The 13747-nt window shown below is 44.5% G+C and overlaps 1 protein-coding gene across 1 annotated transcript in view; it reads left to right on the forward strand.

The window, feature by feature from the left end:
• Nucleotides 1–3351: 3351 nt before the first annotated feature.
• TMEM170B (transmembrane protein 170B) overlaps nt 3352–13747 on the forward strand; it is a 74563-nt gene continuing 64167 nt past the window's right edge. Inside the window, exon 1 of the mRNA XM_029590664.1 lies at nt 3352–3809. Coding sequence (XP_029446524.1) covers nt 3710–3809 — 100 coding nt within the window. The 5' untranslated portion in view covers nt 3352–3709. The remainder of the gene's footprint in view (nt 3810–13747) is intronic.

Here is a 13747-nt window from a genome sequence, read left to right on the forward strand (position 1 = left end):
ATGCCTCTATATAACATAATGCCTCTATATAACAAAAGTTATATCGACCTGTTCTTTGTAAGACATTTACTTGTCAATGTTATTGTTCTGTTAAATGTAAACCGAATTGATCAGTAATTCTGTTATTGGAAAGTCGGTATATAAAAAATGCTAAATAAATAAATAAATATATCGCTCCATGGTGAGACCGCACCTTGAATACTGTGTACAATTCTGGTCACCACATCTCAAAAAAGATATAGTTGTGATGGAGAAGGATACGGAGAAGGGCAACCAAAATGATAAAGGGGATGGAACAGCTCCCCTATGAGGAAAGGCTGAAGAGGTTAGGGCTGTTCAGCTTGGAGAAGAGACGGCTGTGGGGGGATATGATAGAGGTCTTTAAGATCATGAGAGGTCTTGAACGAGTAGATGTGACTCGGTTATATACACTTTCGAATAATAGAAGGACTAGGGGGCATTCCATGAAGTTAGCAAGTAACACATTTAAGACTAATCGGAGAAAATTCTTTTTCACTCAACGCACAATAAAGCTCTGGAATTTGTTGCCAGAGGAGGTGGTTAGTGCAGTTAGTGTAGCTGGGTTCAAAAAAGGTTTGGATAAGTTCTTGGAGAAGAAGTCCATTAACGGCTATTAATCAAGTTTACTTAGGGAATAGCCACTACTATTAACTGCATCAGTAGCATGGGATCTTCTTAGTGTTTGGGTAATTGCCAGGTTCTTGTGGCCTGGTTTTGGCCTCTGTTAGAAACAGGATGCTGGGCTTGATGGACCCTTGGTCTGACCCAGCATGGCAATTTCTTATGTTCTTATCAAGTAGAGAGAACTGTTAGGAAATAGGAAGATTCGATTTGAAGGTCATTTAGTCTTTATTTCTGGAAGTATTTAATGCATGTTAAAATTGGAGGAATCTGATTTCAGCACACAGATTAGTAATTAAAGGTGCAAAGAGATGTGTTGATCATTATTATTTTTTTTTGTTTCTCCAGACTAAATGGTTCAAAATAAAAAGGTTGTAAACCCAGGGGGATATCACTTTTCCGCCTGAATCATAATCCCTAACCCCTGAAGAGACAGACCCAAATACCCCCATTCCACATTCCCTCACTGAAAGTGACCAGTAACTTTGACCAATCTCCCTCAGCTTCTTCCTTCCTTCCCGGAAACCATACTCCAGTCAGCAGATGCCACTCAGCATCATAATCACATTGAATAGTGTCATTACAAAGATGGATGTTGAGCTGGTAAGAAACTCATCTCCTACCAACCATCTTGGGATGGGTGGATTCTGAGGATTGAGGGGGAGGATGGACGAGGCCTCTGGTCACTTGGGATGGGGTTTCAGATGGAGGGTGGAAAACTGCCTGCATTCTGACCCTTCCATGTAGAGTTGGTATGTAGCAATTACCTTTAGCAATGGACTGGCAACATAATTTGGAGAGCTAACACAGCCCGATCCAGTAAAGTCCGTGGGAGAGCGGACTAACGCCCGCTCTCCCGGCGCGCGCACCGGCCCCTTGCCGGTGCGCGCGATCCAGTATTTAAATGAGCTGACGCGGTGCAAACGAGGGAAAGGAGGCGCTAGGGACACTAGCGCATCCCTAGCGCCTTTTTGACAGGAGCGGCGGCTGTCAGCGGGTTTGACAGCCGACGCTCAATTTTGCCAGCGTCGGTTCTCGAGCCCGCTGACAGCCACGGGCTCGGAAACCGGACGCCGGCAAAATTGAGCGTCCGGTTTTCGGCCCGACAGCCGCGGGCCGAATTCAAAAATTTATTTTTTTTTTTTTTTACTTTTTTTTACTTTTGGGGACCTCCGACTTAATATCGCTATGATATTAAGTCGGAGGGTGCACAGAAAAGCAGTTTTTACTGCTTTTCTGTGCACTTCCCTGGCGCCGGAAGAAATTAGCGCCGACCTTTGGGCGGCGCTAATTTCTTAGAGTAAAATGTGCGGCTTGGCTGCACATTTTACTTACTGGATCGCTCGGGAATACCTAATAGGGCCATCAACATGCATTTGCATGTTGAGGGTGCTATTAGGTGCCGCGGGTGGGCCGCGTGTTTTCCTCCCCTTACTGAATAAGGGGTAAGGGAAAACACGCGTCCAGAGCAGGGTGACAGTGGGCTCCGACGGAGCACACTTTACTGGATCGACCTGAGAGCAAGTAAATTTAGGTCTTACTAACAAGGATTTAGCAAATACCATGGTAATAACTAATGAGGTCATTAGGAGTTCCATGTGGCTAAAGGCACACTTTTGAATATTTCCTCCATTTATCCAGCTACTTTTTAGCTGGATAATGCAGGGTCTTTCTGGGATGCAGTTAACTTAGCCAGATATTATAACTTATCCGGCTAGCTCTGGTCTTGCCATAAATTAGTCTTAAAGTTTACTGGATAAAGTGATCCGGCTATCTTTAAGGTTTTTGGGTATATTTAGTGGCACAGCCTTGCCGGTGAATATCCCAACAAAGTTAGCGGGATATGTTTATCCGGCTAACTTTGTAAGCTGGCCAGAGACCGAATATTTCCCACTAGGTTGCTATTTAGCTGTATAGCATTTGCGGATTTGGTAAGTTTTACAGCAGACACATTTGGACCCGAGACTTGTGTCTCACGATCAGGGCTTGGTAAATAATATATTTTTTTTACTGAACTCAGTAAATATGCTTACCGTGTGCACTACAAAAAGCACAACTTTAACACAGATGCCCCTATGTAATTTTGTATGTGGACACCCAACATATTTGCAGCACATTGTAAACGGACTTTATTGTAACCTGTCTAAATTAAGGCAGAGATTTTCAAAACGAAGCTTGGACACAGAAAGGGGGCCAATTTATCATAATGGGACGGAGTAGCCAAACAGGATTGCGGCTGGAATTAGGTTTAACGCTAGCAAACCAGGTTTAGCTGGCTAAATTCACCCGGAATTTGAGCGGTCAAAATGTAGCCTGTCCAGAGGGGAGGGGGGGTGGGGGGAGATTTCTTTTCTCACCTTCCTTCCCATCCCCCAGGATCTAGCTACCTATCTCCTTAGTTATGGGGCTAGATCCGGTAAAAAAAAATAAATAATTATAGTAATAATAATAAAAAAAACAACAGCAACAAACGCTGGCTCCATAGACAAATCACCTGCTTCTGGAGAGAAAAGCACGGGTCCTATTGCCTACGAAGCGGTGGCTGCGTGTGTGCATCCCTCGCTCCCTAGAGGAAGCCTAATCGCTTTCTCCCCATCCTGTGTCAAGGAGGAGAGAGGGGACCCATGCCGAGCCCGGGGGGGGGGGGGGGGGGGGCGGGCAGGCCGCAGCGTCCCCCCTGCTCCCTGCGCATCTTTCCCCCTCCCTCCCTCCCTCCGGCCCGCTGTCAGCAGTCTCCTCCTACTCGGCTGATGATGAGGAGGAGGAGGAGGCTCAGGAGCAGGAGCAGGAGGATCATGGTGGCCGCCGGCCGGCTCCTCCGCTCTCGCCCGGACCCATCCCGACGGCGTTAGGGGCTGCTGGGCCGGGCGGCGGGGGAGGAGAGGGGGACCGTGCCGCCGGCTCCTCGCCGCCCTCCCTCCATGTCTTCCCCGCGGGGAGGCTGCAACCGCTCTCCAGCCCCGCTGCGCCCGACCCCCAGGAAGAAGAGGAGGAGGAGGAGGAGGAGGAGGGAGCGGGCCGGAGCCGCAAGCAGGAGCCGCCGAGCCGGCCGGGCCCGGGCCCCGCCATGAGGGCGCAGGCGGGGACAGACGGCTCCCTGGTGAACCTGTCCGTGCAGCAAGTGCTGAGCCTGTGGGCCCACGGCACCGTGCTCAGGAACCTGACGGGTAACCGACAGCAGCCCGCCCAGCAGCGCCCCTGAGGGGATGGGGGAGGGAGGGAGGGAGGGGGGCAGGTATTACCTCTCCTGCCTTGGTATAGAGGGGATGGGGCTATCACCCCAGGAGGAGGGAGAGCAGGTGGATGTAGGGCCGCAGGCAAGAGGGGGGGGGGGGGGGGGGGGCAAGTAGGGCCAATGCCCTGGGCACCAAACAGAGGGGGGATCCATGCCACCCTTTTGAGTCAGTCTGCCAGCCCCAGATATGGGGGGGGGGGGGGGGGGGGCTGAAAGTAACCCTTGCCCAGGGCGCTGTGATGTACAGTGACTTCCCTTGGCGAGTGTGATACCTGTTATTGCTACCCAAAGACATGGCAGGGGAGAAGGGAGAGAGTTACTTACCCAGGATGAGGAAATGGGTTATTACCTGCATGGAGAAAGGGGAGGTTATATCACTCCAAGAGCAAGGAGGTATCTCCTCTCAGGAATGGGAACTTGAAGGGAGGGGAGTAGGAAGAGTATATTACTATTCTTTTGGAGAGGGATTGGGGAAGCCTGTATCATTCCATGAGTGGTGAGGCTATTACCTCCTGGGGCTGGGGCTGTGGGTGTGATTGGTACTCGGGCATAGGCCAGTCAAGGTAGTGGCCATTGTATGATGGTGATAACTGAGGCTGAATGGTACTGTAAGAGAAGATGGAGGAATACTCAGGCTGCTTTCCATGTACTGAGAGTTGGGATGGGAGGAGATAATGGTATGGTAGTAGGAATTTTTAGCATCATGTGATTAGTTTATTCACTTCTCATTGCTTGGCACCTTCAGGTAGCTAGTGTGTTATGTTGGGGTGTTGATGCCACTTCTGTGGTATGTAGCAGTGGGTAGGTGCCACTGCTCTGAAGAACCCTCACAGATGAGGATTTCTTTCCTGCCTTCTGAACTAGAATTTGAAGTAGGAGCACTTGCATAGGACAGAGAAAGCTTTGTTTTAAAGCAGGGAAGGCCTACTGGCAATATTAAGATGAAGATGCTTTTGTTACCTCTTTTACTGCATTTTGACGGGAGGATTGTACCTGGGCTTGTGTGTGAGCAATATGCTGATTTCATTTGAAACTCAAGAATTTCATTTATTATTGTAAAAAAAGGCTATTCAGCTGGTTCTTACCATAATCAATGCAGCTGTCTTAATAAAGGAACTGCACTGACTCCTTTATTAAGGCAGCTACATGAGTTTAATATACAAGGTGACTAAAGGACAGGGGCAAAGTGTTTACAACAGTCACTGAAGATTTGTAGGCCAAGGAGATGTCGTCGCTCAGCATCAGAAATGCTAGTTAGTGATCCACCAGTTAAAGATATATCCAAGAGCGCAATTAGGAAGAGGCTTTTTCCCATCATAGGCCCTGAATTGTGTAATTCAACACCAAGGGAGTTGCAGATTAAATCAAATCATTTTCTTTTCCAGAAAAAGGTTAAACCTTGCTTTTTCCATGTTAGGCTTGTAAGCAGTAACTACTTTTTTTCTGGCCCATTGTAGGTCATTTTAAGTAATTTATTTATTTTGTTTTTTAAGTTTTATTTGGATGGAGAAGGTACAGAGAAGGGCGACCAAAATGATAAAGGAGATGGAACAGCTCCCCTATGAGGAAAGGCTAAAGAGGCTAGGACTTTTCAGCTTGGAGAAGAGACGGCTGAGGGGGGATATGATAGAGGTGTTTAAAATCATGAGAGGTCTAGAACGGGTAGATGTGAATCGGTTTTTTACTCTTTCGGATAATAGAAAGACTAGGGGGCACTCCATGAAGTTAGCATGTGGCACATTTAAAACTAATCGGAGAAAGTTCTTTTTCACTCAACGCACAATTAAACTCTGGAATTTGTTGCCAGAGGATGTGGTTAGTGCAGTTGGTGTAGCTGTGTTTAAAAAAGGATTGGATAAGTTCTTGGATGAGAAGTCCATTACCTGCTATTAATTAAGTTGACTTAGAAAATAGCCACTGCTATTACTAGCAACAGTAGCATGGAATAGACTTAGTGTTTGGGTCCTTGCCAGGTTCTTATGGCCTGGATTGGCCACTGTTGGAAACAGGATGCTGGGCTTGATGGACCCTTGGTCTGACCCAGTATGGCATGTTCTTATGTTCTTATTTTATATGGCTTTTGAATTACAGTGTTTTATTATTTTGTTTTATTGCATTGTATTATGTTCTGTTGTACATCACACCGACAAGGGATTTCTCTGAGTGAGTGATTAGTAAAAAATGAATAAATAAATAAATAGTATCACTAGTTACATTTCTTATGCTAACCATTTCTTAACACGGAAAGGGATGGAATTTGTTGTGAATTAAACATATAGTTTCTTGCTTTTTGGAATCGTATTATGTCATACCAGTGTTGTGGCATAAAATTTTGCAAGTTTTGTCATAAGATTGTGCATATGCATGTCTTATTTTTAATATAGATGAACCTATGTACCCTGCCCTGAACTCTGGAAGGGCAGGTAACAAATGTTTTAAATAAATAAAAAAAAAAGGTATATATGGAGAGTAAAGAGATGTGGGGATTAATGCTAAATAAAGACATTTCAGAATTTATAGCTCCTTTTAAGACCCAATGCTTAAATTTGCCATTCGTTACTTTATCTACAGTAGACTATTCAGTTTCTTCACAAATAAATCATAATTGCAAAAGCAGGCTTTAAGTACCGTAGTAAAAATAGCATAACAGCAGAGGGTTGTGTGAAATTAGTTTTCTGAAGGAATTATTTGATTGATATCAGGGTTTGTTTGATTTTGCTTGATAAATGTTATAATAGCAAAGCTAAGTATGTCTTATTCAGCAGAACTCAAGAGAAGGGGTATAAATCATTTGTTTTTGCTTCCTAAAATATCTAATGGATTTATAGGCTATATCACAGTATGGGCTTTGGCACGCTAATGTGAACCTTGGCATGTCATAGCGAAGTGTACAGTACAGTAAAATTGTTTAAATTTTAAATGCTCAGTAGTTTAAAGTAGCCATTCACAACCACCGAGTCTTCTGAACCTAACAGTGATCAGAAAAATGAGCATTAGGACAGCCAGAAAACTGATGCTAATTGTCGCTGTTCTGAAAAATTTGGAGGTATTTAAAAGATGATGTAAGGAAGTACATCTCTGCAGGCTGGTACCAAATATCTCCCCCACCCCCATCCCTGGGAGCCCATAATTAGTTTTTCTGCAGCATGAGAAAAAAAATTGCTATGGAATAAATATCTCCAAATACTTGCATGGCTCAAGAATTTTGTAGAATTGAGACAAATATGTGCTGCAAGCGCTGGTGCCATGTTCCAACAGCAAAGTGCTTTCCCAAAAGTGTAAAAATACGTGGCTTTAGTCATGAAGATAAAGAGAAAAAAGATGCTGCTTTGCTATTTGAGCATGAGGATGTCTTTCTGAACTACCAGACCCGCTGCTCATGGCCAGATTCAAACTTATCTCAAATAGCAAAAGAAACTTTCCTGTCATATCAGTGAAGAACTGCGGGACAATTTTTGCTAAAAGGTGCTAGCCTGAGAAAAAAGCTTGATAGCTTTTAAACTGAAAACAAAAAAAAAAACAAAAAAAAGAGAGGCAGGCCGTCAGCTTTTCTTTCAGAGTAGCTTAGCAGATAATGGCCAAAAAGACCAGCTGATGCAGCCAGTCTGCCCAGTGATTCTTGTCCTCACTGCTAAGGATACATCCCAGCACGACCACATGTACAGTATCTCTCCTTATCCAGGACAAATGAACTTTTCCTCATTTGTATTCTATTATCTTGGGCAGATGAGCGTACAAGACCTGCCGCCTCTTTCATGCCCAGCGTCTCGTCCTCCCAACCCCCCCACCCCCCATCATTTCCATGTATAATCACAAACTTTTTAATAATCAATAAATACCAAGATTAGTGTGGCTGCCACTGGAACATCTGACTTCCTAGGTCCTCTGCGTAGCCTACCAGACAAACCTGGTTACGTGAGCACCTGCATTTCCACTGGGACTTATAGTCATTGCTGCTTGTTTGCTTGTATTTCTGCTAGGACTTCTAGCATTTCCTATTGCCCCCCAACATTCATTGAATTGTTCCAGTAAGGCACTGCTAGGTGTTTCTTTTGATATTTCTGCACTTTTTTGCCTCTAAGGATCCTCTGCACTTATCCCATGCCTTCTTAAAGTCTACTGTTTTAACATCCACCACTTACTCTGGAATGGCACTTCTCACATCTACCACCCTTTCTATGAAAAATATTTCCTGAGGTCGTTTCTGAGTCTCTCTTCATATCATGACCCCCTTGTTCTAGAACCTCCTTTCCACTATTAATACTTTTCAGTTATTTAAATGTCTCTATCATATCTCCCCTCTCTCTCCTCTCCCTGTAGAGCATAACATGTTTAGATTTCTAAGACTCATAGGGCTTTTGATACAGATTGCGCACCATTTTTTTGTAGCCCTTTCATAGATAGCCTCCAGCCTGTGTATATCCTTTCAAAGACATGGCCCCCAGAATTAGACACAAAACTCCAAATGAGGTCTCAGAACTTACCTAGAGAATGGCATAATCACTTCCAGTATTGCACTAGTTATGCCTTTTGCTTTGCATTCTAACATCCCTTTGACTCTAGCCACCTTCTTGTCACTGTTTTGCTTCCTTGAAATCAATGGATATTATCACCCAGAGGGATCTTTTGTGCTGTGTGGATATCAGCATTTCCTTCTCCCATTGTGTACCCTTTTCTCGAATTTCAGCACCCAAACTCATCACTCTCCATTTTGTACTTTTGAAACTTAAGTTGCCAAGCAAACACTTCTCAAACTTCAATTGATTTCCACACTGTTTACTCCCCAGATCTTAGTACCATCCGCAAAAGGACAAATTTTCCTCCTATCATCTCTGCAATATCACTCAAAAAGATATTGAAACAAACTGGTGCTGGAGCTGACCCCTGAGGTTCTCCACTCATCAGCTTTCTTCTTCAGAGTGAATTACATTTATCATCATTCTCTGTTAGCTCTCTTTCTCAACCAGTTTTTAATCCAGTTCGCTATTTCAGGTCCTGTCCCATAAGAACATAAGATATTTATTTATTTATTTATTTTAACACTTTTTTTATACCGACCTTCATAGTAATAACCATATCGGATCGGTTTACATTTAAACAGGGGAATAACTGAAGCGTAACTAAAGTAACTTAAACAAAAAGAGGTGAATAAGGCAAAGTTACCAAGGGTCCATCAAGCCCAGTATCATGTCTCCAACAGTGGCCAATCCAAGACACAAGTACCTGATATGTGAAAAAGAATTTTCTTTGATTTGTTTTAAAATGAGCTACTTGCTAACTTCATGGAGTAAATAACTGATTTACATTAACCTGTTCAAGTCCTTTCATGATTTTGTAGACCTCTATCATATCCCCCTCAGTCGTCTCTTTTCCAGACTGAACAGCCCTAAGTTCTTTAGCCTTTCCTCATAGGGGAGCCGTTCCATGCCCCTTATAATTTTGATCACTCTTCTTTGCACTTTCTCCATCGCAACTATATCTTTTTTGAGATGTGGTGACCAGAATTGCACACAGTATTCAAGGTGCAGTCTCACCATAGAGCGATACAGAGGTATTATGATATCCATTGTTTTATTCACCATTCCCTTCCTAATAGTTCATAACATTCTGTTTGTTTTTTTGACTGCCAGCACACTGAACCAACAATTTCAATGTTTTGTCTACTATGACGCCTAGATCTCTTTCCTGGGTGGTAACTCCTAAGATAGAATCTAACATTGTGTAACTGCAGCAAGGGTTATTTTTCCCTATATGCATCACCTTGCACATATCCACATTAAATTTCATCTGCCTTTTGGAAGCCCAATCTTCCAGTCTCACAAGGTCATCCTGCAATTTATCATAATCTGCTTGAGATTTATCTACTTTGCATAATTTTGTGTCATCCGCAAATTTGATCACCTCACTTGGTATACCCATTTCCAGATCATGTATATATTAAAAAGCACCAGTCCAAGTACAGATCCCTGAGGCACTCCACTGTTTACCTTTTTCCACTGTGAAAACCGACCATTTAATCCTACTCTCTGTTTCCTGTCTTTTAACCAGTTTGCAGTTCACAAAAGGACATCACCTCCTATCCCATGACTTTTTAGTTTTCTTAGAAGCCTCTCACACAGGACTTTGTCGAAAGCCTTCTGAAAATCCAAATACACCACATTTACCGGTTCACCTTTGTCCACATGTTTATTAACCTTGGGAAGCTTGCCTCACTGCTCAGTTTATTTATGAGCCTCTTTTGCAGATTGCTATCAAAAGTTTTGCTGAAATCAGAGTCCTCCATATCCAGTGCCTGCTCCCAATCTAATTCTCTGGCCATGCATGCATAGAAATCTATCAGATTCATTTGACACTATCTCCCTGTGTTAAAACCATGCTGCCTCAGATCCTGCAACCCACTGTATTTGAGATGCGTCACTATCCTTCCCTTCAGATGAATCACCATGAATTTTTCCACTACTGAAAACAGACTAACCAGCCTGTAATTTCCAAACTCTTATTACCATTTAATAGGACCTTCAGCAGATACATTAGAATTTCTCTAATCTCACTTAATATCCTAGGACAGAGCTTCCCAAACTGATTTGGGACCCCATGGGATCACAAAACTTTCAGCTGGGGTCACAAGTGCTTCAAAACAGCAGCTGTTTTCAGGAGCCAGCAGTAACAGCATTAATAGTGAAAAGCAGTGTGAAGCTTGTGATCCAGCAAGCAGTCGTAGGCCCTCCAGCGGTCCCACCCTTGCATGGGTTTCTGTGGTAATGGGAATGCACTGCGTGAGGAGGGATCGGGGCCATTGCAGGGTCTGAGAGTGCACGAGCCAGCGGAGATTGCCAATTCCATTCTCTCCTTGTCCACCACTACCTGAGAAAAATGTTGCCTGTCACTGGCCTGCCCTCTCTTCTTACCAGTTTCATCCATCATTGACCCAAGGGCCCAGCTCATGAGTACTGAAATGGGATAGCACAGATTGCATTAACACTCACAGTTTGTACTAACCCGCACTGTAACACAAACATTTAAAAACCTCTCGAGGTGTAGTTAAGTTGGATAACTTGTGCCCTGATTGGGGTTCCAATTTCTTTTTAGCTCCGGTGCACATTTGAGGTCCCTCTGGGTTGAAAATCCCTCCCAAGTACTCAAATGGTCTCCTAACGGAGTCTTAACGTCCACCAACTAGAGTCAGCATTAGGCCCCCCTCCCTGGCCGTAACCTCCTCACCTCATGGCATCCTTCAAGAATTGGGGACCCCCACCCCCTCCCCAGAAATCTGATCAATGGACCCTAGGCTCCATGTCCCTGATAGACCCACTGGGCCATCATCTCTTCCCCCTCAGCCACTGCTTAGCCTTCAGAGGTCGTCAACAAGAAGACATGTTTCTACCTCTCTTCCTGCTAGTGGCAATTTAAAAAAAATTGCTGTTAGGTAAAGGAATGTATGAGGTCCTCTGGTGCCATTTTTGCATTTTCTTCTTCCTGCTGAAGACCTCTTAAGGGGTGGGCAGTGGGGGATCCAGGGGAGTTGATCGAGGCAGGATGTAGGAGAGGAGGGTCGTGGTGAGTGGTTCGGTCCTGCATTTTTTTTTTTAAAGAATGGGTGGTGAAAAGGCTCAGGAAGGGGGTATCCTTGGCCTGTAGGGTCCTTGACTGTGCATTATGGGCTGGGAACATGGAGGAGAGATTGAAGCCCCCCCCCCCCCCCCCCCCAAAATCCGGGCTTCTGTTACTGCCTCTGTTACCGGTGACGGTAATGCACACACTTTGCCAGCAGCGGTGATCCTTCTGCATTAATTTCAATTTTAACACTGAATTCACTAAAGGCTTTAGTAAATTGGGTATTAAAATCATGAATAACACCTGCATTAAAATCAGATTTTAATACCGCTTAGTGAATAGGCCTCTTAGTTTAGCCACTATTCCCTACCTTCATCCTCCACCCTGCCAGTTGTCTTCTAAGGAACTTCACCATTTTAATCAAAGTTGGTATTTTTGAATCCCAGGACTTTTGAGTTTTGTATGACTCCTCTTTGTCTTGGCTGATATATCAGTCCATATCATCTGACGATCACTGGTGCTCAGGTGGCTGCCTACCTGAACCTTAGAAACATTAGTCCATATCTCCCCTTTCCATCGTAGTTTCCATTACCATTTATCTGAGGAGAATCCCTTAAAGGAGTCCATGATTTTAACCTCCTCTGAGTTAGAAAAGATTCAGAATCCTATTTAAATGAATTGTTTTTGTTCTTTGGGTCACCCAGCAGTGTTGTACTCAACAGCAGATAGCATGCATGAAATTTTAATTTTTTTGAGATGAACAAATTAGCATCCACATGTTCAAAACTGTATTAATGCTTGATATTGTTTTATAGCTAACCAAGTTTGTCGTCTAGTCATTTTTGGAAGCTTCTTCAGCTATAGGTCTGTAGTATAAGACAGCTCAAGATTTGTAGTGGAAAATTACAATTACTGAGGTTGAATCTATGACTAACACCTTGTAATGTCACAAGCCATAAGGACAGTAGTTTCTGTCTGTAGAAAACCTGGATTACATATTTTACAGTATAGTCAGTGCTCTGTAGTCATGGTTCATGAATGGCATCAAATTCTTTCATATCGTGCTGTTTCCTAGCACCATACAGATGAATTCGGCTCCAGTGGGTTATGCACTTTCACCAGCACTCCTACAGTGACATCAGCCTGCCAGTATGCTCCATCTCCAGTAGATGGTGGACTTGTATTTCCCTACTGGGGATTGCTTCAAATTTTAGAGGAGAAGTAATAGGAGATTTAATTTGCCCTACTCTCCTGTGAGTGATACCAAATGGTCTCTCCCCAGTTGAGAATACCTGAGGTGATTTCCGTGGTCCCTCAGATGAATGCTTTGGTCTGGTAGTTGGTTTTCTCAGCCGGCATGGCTGATTAAAACAGCTGAAAGACAGCGGATGCAGGAAGCCGAGTGCCGTGGTGACAGTATATGCCCTCCCCCCCCATCCCCGCAGTCGTAGACCATCTCTTTACTCAGCCGGGAAAGGTTGAGCTCGGGTAAGGTTAAAAAAAAAAAGAAGAAAGACAGAGACAGAATGGAAGGGTTGTTTGTAGTCCTTCCCCTTCCTCCGGTCTCCGTGCTCGATGTGCCATTCCGACGTTTGTTCCCACTCCTGTGTAGGGTTAAGGGATTTGGGCAGCCTGGGTGGGCTAGGCCCCACTGTTAGGTTTTTCTCTATGCTGCATGGTAGGCCGCAGTGGCGTTTTTGCATGCTTTTCTCTGCACAGTGGGCTACCCTCTTCAGGACCGTTTGTGCGTGCAAGTGCATCTAGCTGTGTGTCCGAGTTGTGTCCCCCTTTTCTTTTGGGTGTGCTGCTTGTGCTCACAATCTGGGACAGATTGGTTTGGCGCGGTGAAAGTGCGCCTAGTTTTGCAACGCCTAGCCTTGGGACACTTACATTTTGTGCACCTAAATTTTGTGCTCCTGAGTTTTGCAGTGTGAATTCCGCTGGACGCATACCTTCAGTCGCCTGTTAAGAGTACTGATGGACCAATGGCACCTGTGGCTAAGAAACCTAAGTACCTTTCCCTCTGTGCTGCCTGTCATATTCGGGCACGTCAGCCTGGAGTGCCCTCTAACTTGTGCCAGCACTGCTTAGAGGTTCAGAATTATCTTCCTCTGATTTTACTGAGCCTGGCTCTTCCCAGCCTGATGAGGGCCTGGGAAGGACATGTCAGGAGGGACGCCTGACCTATGAACGCCCTTAACTGGTTCGTTAGTGGTGGACAGTAGCTCAGTGGGCGCAGCACAGGTGCCTTCTGGTTTTGGCATGGATCCTTCTGCCTTTTCTTGGGTAGAATGTTTTCAGAGAGGTTAGTCATAA

The sequence above is a fragment of the Rhinatrema bivittatum genome, chromosome 2, assembly GCF_901001135.1.
Source record: "Rhinatrema bivittatum chromosome 2, aRhiBiv1.1, whole genome shotgun sequence".
Classification (NCBI taxonomy): Eukaryota; Metazoa; Chordata; class Amphibia; order Gymnophiona; family Rhinatrematidae; genus Rhinatrema; species Rhinatrema bivittatum.